Source organism: Phalangium opilio, unplaced genomic scaffold, assembly GCF_054372755.1.
Source record: "Phalangium opilio isolate 3A_F unplaced genomic scaffold, DU_Popi_V2 ptg000217l_1, whole genome shotgun sequence".
In the NCBI taxonomy this organism is placed as follows: Eukaryota; Metazoa; Arthropoda; class Arachnida; order Opiliones; family Phalangiidae; genus Phalangium; species Phalangium opilio.
The window spans coordinates 10,251,304-10,265,723 of NW_028324218.1; the positions used below are offsets into that span (position 1 = coordinate 10,251,304).

The 14,420-nt window shown below is 36.9% G+C and overlaps 1 protein-coding gene and 2 long non-coding RNA genes across 4 annotated transcripts in view; 1 reads left to right on the forward strand and 2 right to left on the reverse strand.

The window, feature by feature from the left end:
• The window catches only part of LOC149616227 (uncharacterized), a 236,414-nt gene that overhangs the window by 62,593 nt on the left and 159,401 nt on the right, over window positions 1-14,420 (forward strand). The window lies entirely within an intron of this gene.
• Window positions 4,206-5,524, reverse strand: LOC149616229 (uncharacterized). The gene is made up of 5 exons (XM_089856171.1): window positions 5,064-5,524; window positions 4,820-4,973; window positions 4,577-4,708; window positions 4,297-4,517; window positions 4,206-4,247 (listed from the first exon to the last, which is right to left on the reverse strand). Exons 1-5 carry the CDS (start codon window positions 5,241-5,243, stop codon window positions 4,206-4,208), a joined length of 729 nt encoding a protein of 242 aa, XP_089712297.1. The 5' UTR covers window positions 5,244-5,524.
• Window positions 5,768-6,735, reverse strand: LOC149616230 (uncharacterized). The gene is made up of 3 exons (XR_016376135.1): window positions 6,141-6,735; window positions 5,891-6,057; window positions 5,768-5,835 (listed from the first exon to the last, which is right to left on the reverse strand). It is a non-coding gene; the product is annotated as an uncharacterized LOC149616230 (long non-coding RNA).

Consider the following 14,420-nt stretch of genomic DNA (forward strand, 5'->3'; position numbering starts at 1 on the left):
AACTGCGTGGGTATAAGTTCGGCACTTTTATAGCCCTGTATCTTCGTTATGGGTAAAGATAGAAGTCTGACATTTCACTCACCAGGAGAGGTTACTGGATGTACCATTACCTCCTAATTACAAGTGCGCACCTAATATAGTTTATGAAATATCTCAAGACATAATTGCCTTATTTGGTCCCTGACTGTATGTCCCCGTATGTTTTTTATGCAAAGTCACAATTGGTTACCGAATTTCACCAAAATGCGTGGTTATTATCAGTAGCTTTAGAGGAATGTTTTAAAAGTGATTTGGTTGAGTTACTCAAGGTTGAGTCCGAGAATGCTTAGCCATGGAAGAAGGGTGTAATGGAATGGTGAGGTGAATAGGCAGACGGCTACGCGAAATGTAGGGTCACGTGGGAAAACTCTCCTCTCCTCTCGGCCCTAGCTGTAACTCGATTACTGCTCTGCGCAATATTGGCGCGCAAGCAGAGAGAGGGATACACTGTTTATATCCGCTCTCTACCGCCTCTACTACTGCGCAGAAGCTTTCAACGTTGGTGATAAACTCGGGAAGGAGGGGATGAAAAGGGGGAAGTTACGATTTTTCAACGCGCTCTCTTTAACACTATAGGACCCTTCCATACACCTTTCTTCCATGACTTAGCCATAAAGCCCGTAAACAACGTCACATTCTAAACCCATAACATTTTAGCTTTTTGAATAACCTCCAATATAATTGTAATTCGTAAAAAGGTTTAGTGTCTTTAAAAATAACATCGTGCAGGTGAGCCCAAACACTAAATTTAGTGTTTATACAGATATAAACCCTCCCCGATTTCCAGTTCTATAAAATCTCGGGTAACGCCCAGCATGGGAAATAAGGCGGTGGCACAGGGCAAATGACCAGTTTAATAACTGCCTGGTCCAGTTTAAAAATAAAATCGGTGATTCAAGAAAATTCAAGGGTAACCAGAGGCCAGACATAAACTCAAATATTCTAAATATCCACTTCTTGGTTTTTGCAGACAACGTGCCCTGGTCAATGATCATGGACCAGTTTATTTTTTTTCAGGCCGGGGGGGGGGTCACTGGCCAAATGTCCTGTTTAAAAAAATACTTACTTCCCAACCTGGTAACGCCGAGTAGCTTAGCTAGTACGCTGATAATTTAGATCATAATATGCTTATGGTAATAGTAAGTAATTTCTATGCTTGGTAATATACTTCTTACGTCTTGTTACACTTTCTTAGAAGATTGATTACGTGATTCGTCCAGTCTCGGTACACAGGAGCGTACGTTGCTAAAATCTGAAGAAACAGTGTATTAACCTTTAGACGGGAACATTTAAAAAAATTTATCGTTATACTATGCTGTATTGAAGAAATGACGCAGATAAATTGGTTGCATTCATGATTATTTCCAATAACCTAAAACAGAAAAACTTTTTAAATACTCAAGTTACACGTATACATCATAAGATGTGTTACAACTGGCGAAAATTCATGGAAAGACGAATCCAATAATTAATTTTTAGGCTAAATTAAGAATTTTACTTTTGCTATATGTATTAATTTTCGGTTTGTAAAAGGAAAAGTTTTAACCCAAAGTGTTAGTTTAGACTTTCAAAATATCTATCCTCTTTCATAGAAGTTCACTTTCATAAACACTTTAAAATAGTGGTTGGTATAAGATCACATTTCCTTACTTAATGTTCAAGAGTTTCTTACTATTTTTCGATGAAGGATGAATACGGCAATAGCTTATCTCAATACCTTGCGAAGTCGACAGTTGAAGTTCTAACGCGCTAAACTGAATGTTATTTAACATTATATTTGGTGAAATATTTGATTTCCTTATTGCGTGTTGCAATATACGTTACGTTACGTTGACAACGGTGTCATTAAGTTAAGTCATAATCAATACTTCATTTAATGTAACATAATAGTTACTTTTCCATTTTTGCGTTTCTCATTTAAGTTAATGTGCTTTCCGTCAAAACCACGTTTGCGAAACGTTAAAAATTCATGGTACAACGAATCCAATAGTTTACTTTTAGACTAAAATAACAAATTTAATTTCATGCCCTAAGCTCTTTTAAAAGTTTCATACAAACATAAGTTTGTGATTTGAAAATGTTAATTGATATATTTAGAAACCACACGTTCTCTCTTTGGGAAATATTTTTCAGAATAGCTTGGGGAGAACATTAACCCAATTTCACTTCATTAAAAATTTATATTCTAACAATTCGACATGCTAAGTAAATTATTAATTAATTGTAAATAGAAACACGTTAAATATTAATACCGGTATAAGCGCTACCAGAAGTAATATATTGGACTATAAGTATCGAGGGAACATGCAAATTCTTCACTTGGCGAAAGTGAATATTCTTGATAACACACCAACGGTTGGCCCTCTGGTAGCGGTTTCTGAATTTTCCCTCCAAAACGTGAGACGCTCGCGGCGGTAGACGGCCGAACTAGATTCAAGCACCCGCATCCGTGTTCCGCGGCTTTAGGTAGGAAATATTTTTGGAACTCGACCAATTTTTTTCTCTCTAGTGTAGGCGCGATGGAAGCGGCTAAAATCCTGAAATTTGTTCACTAGTGCCAGGATCTATTACCAATGCTAGAGCACTTTACTTCTAGTCCCTTATCTTACTTAGGCGATACCGAGAAATTCACGAAAAGTCTGATAATTATCGACATTTATGACGTACAACACAAGATAGAAAATGCCCTCTGAAAATTTAGAACAAGGGTAGTAATTATTTTGCAATACTGCGTGTGGTTTTCAATGTTCTAAGGTTGTACAGAATCCAACAACGATCTAAGGCCTCGCTGCAACACTTCAAAAAGACAGTGTGTTTAACTTTTATAAATCGATATTATGACTTCTAATAAACAGACGATTGTAGATGCTATTGATCCCATGAGGATGATACCCACTGGCAAAACCATTTCCTTAAATTCCATCACATCTTCATGTTCTTCTGGTTTTACCCACAAATACCTATCCCACTTGTATTGTGCCTTGATGCTTTTAATTTCGTATGATTTGGTTTCGAATGTTCGGTACAGTCTGAAAAAAGAGTAAAACATAGCGCTAGAAATATCTTCAATCTTTTGCAATGCATACCCAATGTTGATTTTTTCCATGCATAGCTTTGAGAATCGCCAATGAAACGGCATCACAGTCATTGAGTTGAATACGTTCTTGGATATGTAGAGATAATCATATTTCGGCTCAAACTTCTCGATTAGTATGTTTACGTCGAAATTATAATAATAAGGCAAGGCAAGAAATAACGCGAACTCGGAGTTTGCCATCAGATCGGGTGCTCGTTCAAGGGCCTCATTTCCATTAATGAATATGCTCTTCATAGCTTCCGCTCTTTCGTAGATGTCCCTCATATTTTTATCCCGTGAAATCTGTAACAGATATAAACGATATCCTATAGCTAGATGAACTCTAAATAGTAAATACCCCAAACGATTCGTTTCAAAAAGGTTAACTGGTAGCAAGAGAAAATAGAGAAAAGTATAATACTTAAGTCAAAATTTAACTTTACCTCGTTTGAGGATCGTCCTGTTTTTTACCCCCCTAAAACTTCAAGTAGCCAATCAGGAGCCTAGAGGTTAGATATTGTGTTTTAGGAAAGTAGCCCTGCTCAATGGATTCTGGGGGAAGGAGCCGCTCCCGGTCCGCCGCCTCTAAACCCGTACTCTGCTTTGCGGGAACTATTTTCTCTCTCTAAAAGCTGGGAGGGGGTCGGACCTATAGAGGAGTAGAAATCAAGAAGATATATCAGTATCTCAGAGAGAAGGTATAAGATGCCTTTGTATTCGCGCGCTATAGTCCCAGTCCCCCTTTCAAAATACAAGGGGGGACGTAAAAAGAGGCGCTGGGCTATTTCGCCTCTCCTCAGTCGGAAAATATGGCTGTAATTTTCGTCGTCACGCTGACGTGAGTTTTCAAGAAACAATGAGATGCTGGTTGTAATTTAGAGACGGGTATTGACTCCGGACCTACGTTTGGACTGGAGATAAAGCTGGAAATCTGGCGAATTTATACCTTCTCTCTGAGATACTAGATATGACTTCTTGTAGAAATCTAACTCTTCAAACGAAGCGCTTCATCCTCTCTTATTTTCTCATGCTAGTAACCAATGTCTTCTAAATTTTAGAAACATTTTCATCACGATTTTGTCTATATTTATTAGTAGTTTAGAATTGTAATTCCCGTATTTCCTTTTAACAGCTTTAACAATGTTGAGGTTAAGCTACTATTTTCTCCTATAATTACTTACTTCAAACATGAAATACATCGCGGTTCCATAGTATACAATTGGAATAACTTTGGGATTAGCTCCGACGTCTGTCATATCGTCTAGAGTTGCGTACTCAACAGGAATATTCGATTTTTGGTAGCAAAGAAATCCATTTGTAAAGAAAAGACAAACAAAGAGCCATGTTGCTAAAGCGACAGTAGCGATACTACCCAATTTAGTCTTTGATTTCAGGAACGTAGCTATTAGAAACATTGACACATTATCATGGATATTGAGCAAAACATTTCTGGCTTATTACCTCTCATAAACATAGCTGGCAATAATCTAAATACAAGGTCAAGTTGTTTGCACATGGCATATTTCAATCGTTTTTTTGATAACGCGACAGTAGCGAGACTACAAAACTTGGTCTTAGATTTCATCAACATACCTGATAAATGCAAGATTTATCAACAGTGGAAAAGGCATGATTGAAGCCTTATCGGCTTTTGCTTTCATTTCAGTATTCATAGATTTAACATAAATACTTTTTGGGCCTTACCTTTAAAAAAATTAGCAGGTGATAATTTGAAAGTAAGGTCAAGTTGTTTACGCACAACATTTTTCACTCTTCGCCTTCTTCTTTTAGTATTTATTTGGTTTAGATACAAAATAACAACGGTTCCGATTAATAAAAAGAGCATAATGTAAGCAACCTGGAGAAAAATAATTTCCATAGCAAAAGCATTTAGCTAAACAGTGCAATTATGCAAATAAAATGAAAGAGGAAAATGCGTTAAACTTACACTTCCGTCTATCGTATATTGTCTTGCAATCACTCCTGTTGGTTTTACCATGGGATTGATTGAAACTATTTTCACTTCATCAAGATAAAAGCCAGTAGTATACTGGACTTTTTTGAAACGTTGCAAAGACACGTAATGGGGCGTCACTACGCAGTCTAATCCCTGTTGTAGAAAAGTCATTCATAGTTTATGAGTCTTGATTCATATGGCCTAAAATACTTAATTTTTCGTATATAGTTTCAATTTCTGCTTGCGGATCCAATCCCAAGGAATCTTCTGGTTCACTTTCGATTATTCTAAGCATCAGAAGTAAATATTACTTCTATTCGAGAGAAGTGTACTGTACTACAAAGTGGGGTAATTGTAACATGATTCTTCCCAACATCATTTTGCATTTGGAGCAAGATTGCTAAACCGAATCACATACGCGATAAATATTTCCCTCATCGTTACTGCATTAGCGCTTAACTATTTCTGCCAATCGATTTTTGTCCCGCGTCAAGACAATCAAGGTTTATGGGTTGATTGCTGTGGATTTAGTACAGTTATAGAATTCACCCTGCAAGGTGCGATGCCCATCCGAAGTTTGATAAGCGGGAGAGCAAACATAAAGAATCATATTACATAACTAAAGTATTTAGAGGATACAGAGTATCATCCTTTATTGTTAAAAAACGGATTCACGAAAGTCTTACGTTTTGTTACATATTTTCAATAGGTAGCAAACTCTATCCGCCCAATCGTTGTAAATTGGTATTTGATCTCGTAAATTCTACTTAAAAACTGTTAATTAAACTCAATTATTATAATATTTCAGCTTTGTTTACCTGGCTGATTTCGACATTTATTATGTTCTCGTCTTGACTTGAATTCATTTTGTCTTAATCTTTTTAAATGATTTCGTTTGGTCTGATCATGAAATCGCATTTATTTCAGTTGAATTTCTTCACATTAAAAACGTCTTGCATACTTATTGACAAAACGCTACCGGTTTCTATATTTGATATTTAGTAACAGTAAACTTATACCAGAAGTAAGATAAGAGACTAGAAGTATCAAGGTAATCAAATTCTTTACTTGGCGAAAGTGAATATTCTTGATAACACACCAACGGTTGGCCCTCTGGTAGCGGTTTCTGAATTTCCCTCCAAAACGTGAGACGCTCGTGGCGGTAGACGGTTGAACTAGATTCAAGCACCCGCGTCCGTGTTCCGCGACTTTAGGTTGAGGAAAGGGGGTAGGAAATTCTTTTGGAAATGGACCAATTTTTTTCTCCCAAGTGTAGGCGCGATGGAAGCGGCATAAAATCCTCAAATTTGTTCACTAGTGCCAAGATCTATTACCAATCCTAGAGCTCTTTACTTCTAGTCCCTTATGATACTAATGCTTATACTCCAATGGATCCATTACTAGCGTCAATATGTCAAACATGCGTTGAATGTGTTGAGAACTAAGTGTTGCTGAAATATTCACCTTCGACTCCAGCTTCCTTTGAGATTTTTTAAGACCTATTTCAACTTCAAATACCGTTCATATGTCATGTCACTTTATATATGCTTATTCACTTTTTCTGTTTTTGGTTTTCAAGTTATCTTCCTTCAAGCATTTAACACCAGGGCAACCAACGAGGCGGTTTTGCGCGGTACTGGGCTGTTGGCAGTAATACGCTCTACTTCTGTACTGTCTCGTGCGTGCTGTAATTATAGCTTTTAAATAAATTAATAATTGTTTATTTTGTTTATTTCTTCCATAGCAACAGTTTGCTTTGAAGAAATTTTTAAAGGGATGGTGGCTAATGTTGACCGCCATAATGTTTTGATAATACTTACTTTATAATTGAAAATTCGAAAATTGCTCCTGCAAATTGATATTTAAATAGGCACTCAACCCGTTGTTCACAACAGTCTCCTTCTAGTTGAAAAAATCTGTAGCTTGAAAATAGATATTTATTGCTTAAACAACAGCAACGGCCGATTTGCGTGGCATCATTAGTGTGAAGCTTTCTTTACAATATTGTTTCGAATTTTTAAAACCGTAAATTTTCACTTAGATAATTTTGTGAACATATGACCATCGTATAAACACGGCTTCTTCATATTCCATGTTATGAAAAGGTTTCCATACAAAACGTAATTACCGTTTCATACGCTACGATCCCTTTAAGGTACTTGTAATAGAAATATTATATTTGTAGATCGTGCAGAGTTACCCAAATTAACCTAGGAAAACTTCAATAAAATTAAAATACACGCCTTTTTCACGTACACTGCTTTAAATTTCAACCTCGGACCAGCTAACTATAGAGTAGTGGCACTCCATGTTAACTACCCATAGAGCTTAATACAGTCAAAGGCAAGTAGGTGCCATTACTCTATAGACCGGCAACTGAATAGGGAGCTAGGTTTGTTTAGGGCAACACCAGACGCTTGCGTTGTGGCGGCCGGTGTCGCAAGCTTACCACGAAATCTTAAAAATTAAAATTCGCCGATAAATTGGGGTCAGTAGATGCACGAGGGCACGTGCTACGCATTGCCATTTATTAACGTGGGTTTAACAAGGCTTTGTCTGTCCATGGTTAGGTGGTCTGAATTTCAACTAAGTTTAATTCCCCTGGGTTTAGGAAAACTTCGCAATAGCGAATACTATTCGCCCCCGGAAGTAAGGATATCACCATAAGTTAATAAGATATGTTGTATAAGTATGACATTTCCTATACTTCGCAATGCTAGTGACTTATTGGGAGCTAGTTCGAGATCGACGCGAGGATTGACTACACGCGGTTTAAAGTTCATCTTCCTATTTAGTCTGTACTAAGCCTTTGACAGCGCCTCACCAGGCGTTGCCACCTAAGTCAATTCGTGACAAGCTCTCAGTAATCAGTGACAAACTTACGGAACATGTTTATGAACTTATGATATCGCTAAGGTAAGAGATTCAGGGTTACGACGTTGCCCTAGATAGGGAATAAATTACTATATGTACCAATTTAAGTATAAAAGTGTAACTAGGCCTATAATAAACTTAACTTTTCGTGAACGCAAAGGAAAACTTGCTTTATAGTATTTTTATTCACATAGAAAGAGAATAATTATACTAGAAGTAACTGGACCATTTCAAATGTGAGCTTTATATAGCTAAACCTTATGTGGAACCAAAAGAGATGAAAAAGAAATTAAGAAATAATCATGCTCCCCTTCTTGGCTATAGATGGTACTATAAAGCCACGTTCACACTTACATGGGAAACCGTTTCGAATCGATTCAAAATGATTTCAATGTTAAGTGTGAACAAAATTCACACTCGAGAAACCAATAACAAAAGCGGTTTCTTGAACCAACTTAAAGCGGCTTCGGAAGCTAGTTTCTAGTTTTCAGGGGTATTTCACATGAGATGGGACTAGTATTAAGTATACTTTCGCCGGCCTGAATTAGTAGAAGGCACCAACGAATAGATAAGCAGACAGCACTAACAGAGGCTGTTGAAATCGCTTCGAAATAGCAATAAAAAGTGTTTCAAAACAAGTTGGGCAAACGAGTTGTCAGCCTACTCTTGTGCAAGTGTGAACATGGCTTAAGTTGGTTCGCGAAGCAACTTCAAGAAACCGCGTTTGTAATTAGCTTCTCGAGTATGAGGTTTGTTCACAATTATCATTTGAAGCGTTTTAAATTGCTTCGAACCAGTTCCTTATGTAAGTGTGTACGTGGCTTTAGTCTCGATACCTGGTTTTTAGTTTGTTAGAACCCTTTTCGTTGGAAGTAGGCCTTGGTTTCCACGTTTCGTGCATTTAACGCGAGAGCAACAACAGAAGCTTCTTTGTGCGGTTTGGGAAGTTGGCATTTAGAAGTTAACTATTAAAGTTTTCGTGCGTGCAATAAGAAAACAAAAGCTCGTAACTAAACTATTCTTTACTTTTCTTTTCCTTTCCCTTTATGTTAATCCGGAGCCTCCGGGATGAACTAGGCCCATGCATCTCAAATTTTATGTGGGGAAATATCCAGTTTGTTAGGAAAAATATTTTCACCATAGATGGCGCTTATTTTTCCGTTGTGACAGGGGTCTTCCTTAAATTATCGTTGATATTTTAGGGGTCAGTCATAAAGTTTTTATGATAGAGAAAAGTTTCATCCTAAAATTAACGTAAATGTTTTTGGGGCTATTCACTTTTTACTGAATCTTTCGGTTAGATGGTATTGATGACAACAAAATAAATTATTTCAATTAAAATAATTCAGTAAGAGTTATAAAAACGTATACTTAGAATCCGCGACCTTGGCCCAAATACTTAAGCAGTCGACAGGGTCACGGGGTTGAACTTGGTTTATTTTTCGGTCGTATCAGCGCCCCCCAAACGGGAAAACACGGCGAACTAAATTATTTAAAAAAATATTCTCGCTTCGCCACACGCATGGGCCTAGTTCATCCCGGAGGCTCCGGTTAATCGCAATAGAAATAAAAGTTAACGTTTTATTACTTCGCAACGTGCAGGATTTCTAGTAAATTTCTTCATGCTTATAATTGCGAACCTCAAGAATAATCAATACTTCTTTTTTCGTTCATAAAACGAGTGTTGAGTGTTAATTATGAATGTGGGGCAATATAATGTACACCTCTAATTAAGTACAATCAATTACAAAAAAATTAGTAGGGAAAGTGCAAGCATCTTTGAAAGTGAATTTCAGTTTGATATTTTCTAAATTTTATAGTTGCATTCTTTATGCTTTCTCTTTAATTTTATTTAAATTAATTTCGTCTTGGTATTTTAAAAGGATTGTTTTATTTTCTCTCACCTTACATCATTTACTTCAATAGACTTACTTTAGTCCTTTATATTAAAATTCATGTTATTTGGATAAAACGTATTTTTACTTGGAATTACTTTAGAGAAACATGTTTGATTGCTTCAGTTGTTTGCATCTGTTGAATAATAACTTTATAGAGGTTGCAACATTATCTATCTACTATCCACAAAACTTACATGTTAATTCATATTATACCCACAACCAGTGATAGATTTAATTTTAGAAGTAGGAATGGAGAACAGAGTTATGTGGGCGCTCGTCAACGTCCCGGACCCCCTTCCACGGGACGGAGGGGTATTAAAGAAGAGGCGGGTCATAGCGACAGAGTTAAAATGGAATTTCGTATTTTTTGCCGTCCCCGTCAGCAACGTCATCAAAAAGAAGTTTACGTAAAGTTTAAATTATCTTATTGGCTCACTTAAAGGGTTGGAGGGTGGGGGTTTATACTGGGCTATGAGTCGGACTGAAGTAAATACTAACCGTTCTCCATTCTTACTACTAAAATTAAATCTATCCCTGCCACAACCTTTTTATGAATAATCGGTTATCCAGCAATTTGTCGATAATGGGTAAAAAAATAGGAGCTCTGTAACTTTATTTTATTTACTCCTTAAAGGGGTATCAGGCAGTTCAAATTTTGGTGGCAACTTTGCTTGTTTGTAACTAAACCCATGTTACCCCTAGCATTTATTAAACATAATAATAATAATAATAATCTAGGTTTATTTCGTGTCCATAACACCCAGTGGTCTATATTTCAATGGGTCACGATTTCAATGCATAGAGAGGTGGTGGCTAGCCCCTATGCCACAGCTAACCGACAGCGCCCAATACTAACTATTACAATTAACCTCGGCAAGTTTTGATGGAAAGGAGAAACCGGGTAAGACCGCGGAGGAAAACTCCTTTAACAAGTGGGGAGAGAACTTGCAAACTCTACGCAGAAGGGTTTGTTCCCAGGTTTTTCACCCGGCACCACAGTCAGGATCGAACCCGGGACCCTCTTGCTGCGAGGCGAAAGTGCTAACCACTTCACCACCCCACCTCACATGGTGAGATAATTTGTTAAAAGTTAAACTGAACTTGGTATATCATCTTTGAAGCAGTTTAATATTTCAAGAATTTATATAGACCCAGAAAAACTAGATGAGCGCCCCTCTTGTCAGTGCAATTGAGCATTTTAGAAGCTACTAATACAAAGGGTGTTTCTGATAAGTTTGCCATAGGTGTGTTTTAGATTCCCTCCCATTGGACCGAAATCCCATTCAACCGAAAGCAAAGAAGGGAGGTCCCATTGGACCGAAATCCCGCAACTTGGGCGGTTTACGAAAAGTGGAGATAGCCACGAATGGCTGCACTTAACGTTAGTGTACACTGCCTAGTTATCTTCGATAAAACGAAGTAGCAATGAGTTAACCGTGGAAACGGTTTTAAAGGCTTATGTAAATTAAAGGGAAAGCGAAAATAAGCCGTAAATCGTAACATTTTCTTTAATGTTACTTTAAAATGATACTTAAAACGAGAGATTTATATATATATCAAGGTGAATATACATATTACACTATATTGTTTATTCTAAAATTTTATTTTATGTTTTGCTTGTAATACAAGTTTACAGCAACAGAATCGAGGAAGAGACGTCCTCCTAAACAAACCAAACCTAATATAACAGTAATGTTTTGGAAGAGGCATATTATTTGAGAAGTCAATGAAGCTAAACATCAATATTTTGGAAAAAGCGTAACATTATTAATTGATTTAAAAAATATTACTAAACTAACTTAACCAAACCTAACCTAACATATCAGTAATGTTTTGGAAAAGGCATATTATTGGAGAAGTCAATGAAGCTAAACATCAATATTTTGGAAAAGGGGTAACATTGTTAAATGAATTATAAAATATTACTAACCTAACTTAACCTAACATAACAGTAATGTTTTGGAAAAGGCATATTCTTTGAGAAGTCAATGAAGCTAAACATGAATGTTTTGGAAAAGGCGTAACATTGTTAAATGATTTATAAAATATTACCAACCTAACTTAACCTAACATAACAGTAATGTTTTGGAAAAGGCATATTCTTTGAGAAGTCAATGAAGCTAAACATCAATATTTTGGAAAAGGCGTAACATTATTAATTGATTTACAAAATATTACTAAACTAACTTAACCAAACCTAACCTAACATATCAGTAATGTTTTGGAAAAGGCATATTATTGGAGAAGTCAATGAAGCTAAACATCAGTATTTTGGAAAAGGCGTAACATTGTTAAATAATTTACAAAATATTACTGAACTAACATAACCAAACCTAACCTAACATAAAAGTAATGTTTTGGTATAGGCATATTGTTGGAGAAGTCAACGAAGATAAACATCAATATTTTGGAAAAGGCGTAACATTGTTAAATGATTTATAAAATATTACTAACCTAACTTAACCAAACCTAACCTAACATAACAGTAATGTTTTGGAAAAGGTATATTATTTTGAGAAGTCAATGAAGCTAAACATCAATATTTTGGAAAAGGCGTAGCATTGTTAAATTATTTATAAAATATTACTAACCTAACCTAACCTGTCCTAAATCAACGTCACCCCGTTGCATTCGAATCGATGGGATCTCCTTATCTTACGCAAATCCCATTGGTTCGAAAACCCGCCGTTCCGCTAGTTTCTTATCTAGTTTGGCGTGTTTCGGTTGAATGGGATTTCGGTTCATTGGGAATTCGGTCCATTGGGAGGATACCGTGTTTTAAGGGTCAAATTTAGTGGAATGTGTCAAAAAACCAGGGGTCTACAGCATTTTTTACAGGGGTATAGGATCCCAATCGTTGATTAGCCCTTAAAACAAGGACATGGTCACAAGTAGAGTAAGACAGATTAGCTTTTAATGGTCTTCAGTCCGATAACGGTATCAAGCATTACTGTACACTTAAATTCTTAGAAATGTGAGTACCCTGGATAAGTAAATCTAATTACCCCACATGAGTTATTATTTTTGTTATATATATAAAGGACAATCAACGTTTGTTAGCACAAACCTTTATATTACCTTTATATATTTTAGCTTGCAATTTTATCTCTATTAAATATTAACTATTATTATAGTGAGAAAATCATTTATTTACCTTTCGAGAGCTATATAAGCGTGGTCGAAAGCCAAAGTTGCATTGAGCGGTACTGCGCGTACCTCACGTTTAAATGCTAAATTTGTCAGAGTTATGCGTGCGTGAAATAAGCCCAGCGAAGAATATATTTAAACTTTTGCTTGAGTTACTTTGTTCCTCAACATCAGAAAGCTGTATAGAAATCGTTAGTTAAAGTGATACTTAATTTTCTTTCTGTTATCGTAAGGTACATGTTGTAATAATGTGAAACAATAGCGTTATCAGGTTTTATTTGCTATTACTGACATGCACGTTGTTTCATTATGCGATGTCACAGTTGTCGTCTTAAAATTATTTCATACAAAATTGTATGATTGATTTATGTTTTCCGCTACTATCCCTTTAAGCCTAGGTACACTTAATATGAAGAAAAAATAAGGCGGCTTTTTTTCGGACCTATTAAACAATCAATTTTTTACCAGCGCCAAATAACAAGAAAAAATATAACACGCTACTTTTTACCTCTCCGAGTGACGTATGTCACCAAAGAGAATATACCAAGAGGAGCAGAAAGTCTAGCCTTTCACAAGGCTTTTGAAAAGCCTGGCCACGGTTTTGGAGTAACTAGATTTGGTTTTTGTTGATTGGCTAAGCAGCGACGCCTTTTATTGGTTAAATTATGTCGACCGCTTATTTTTGGTGGTGGCAAAGCCTGGGTTGATCTCTGGGTTGAACGTTGATGTACGAAAGGTAATTTTTAAGCAGACAACACGGTCACGTGAACAACCGGAACTAGTTTTTCCAAATTCAGAGCCGGTCCCTATTTACAAAGTTTCTACTCCTCTTGGTATATTCTCTTTGTCACGGAGAGGTTCTAATTTCGACGTGTCTGTCTGTCTGTGTATCTGTCTGTTGTTATTGACTTACACCCCAGGAGACCGCGTTCGCAGTTTTCAAATCGGAGCAAACGTTTTCCCAAATTCCGGACCGCATTTACAGTTCCCGGAAATTTGGAAAATTGAATTCCACTTACCATAGCTATTATCCATTACCTGTCTAACACCACCATCCTCTGGCCATTTGCCCATCTCATATGGACACCAGTCTTTACCCACTGTCTTCTATAGTCCACCATCATTTTGGCTCTTTTTCCACGCCACATGGACACCAGTCTGTACACACTGGCTTCTACACACCATCATTTTCTGGTCTTTGTCCATCCCACTTGGACACCAGTCTGTACACACTGGTTTCTACACGCCACCATCTTCTGGTCATTGTTTTTGTCCATCCCACATGGACACCAGTCTGCACACCTGGCTTTTACTCCATCATCATCCTTAAGATTAAGACATACGCGGCGATCGGCCAGGGTTACGAGAAACGTCCGGCCTCCCTAAGGTGGGGCTTCCACCAAAGGTTCACGCAATTGCGCTGTTCTTA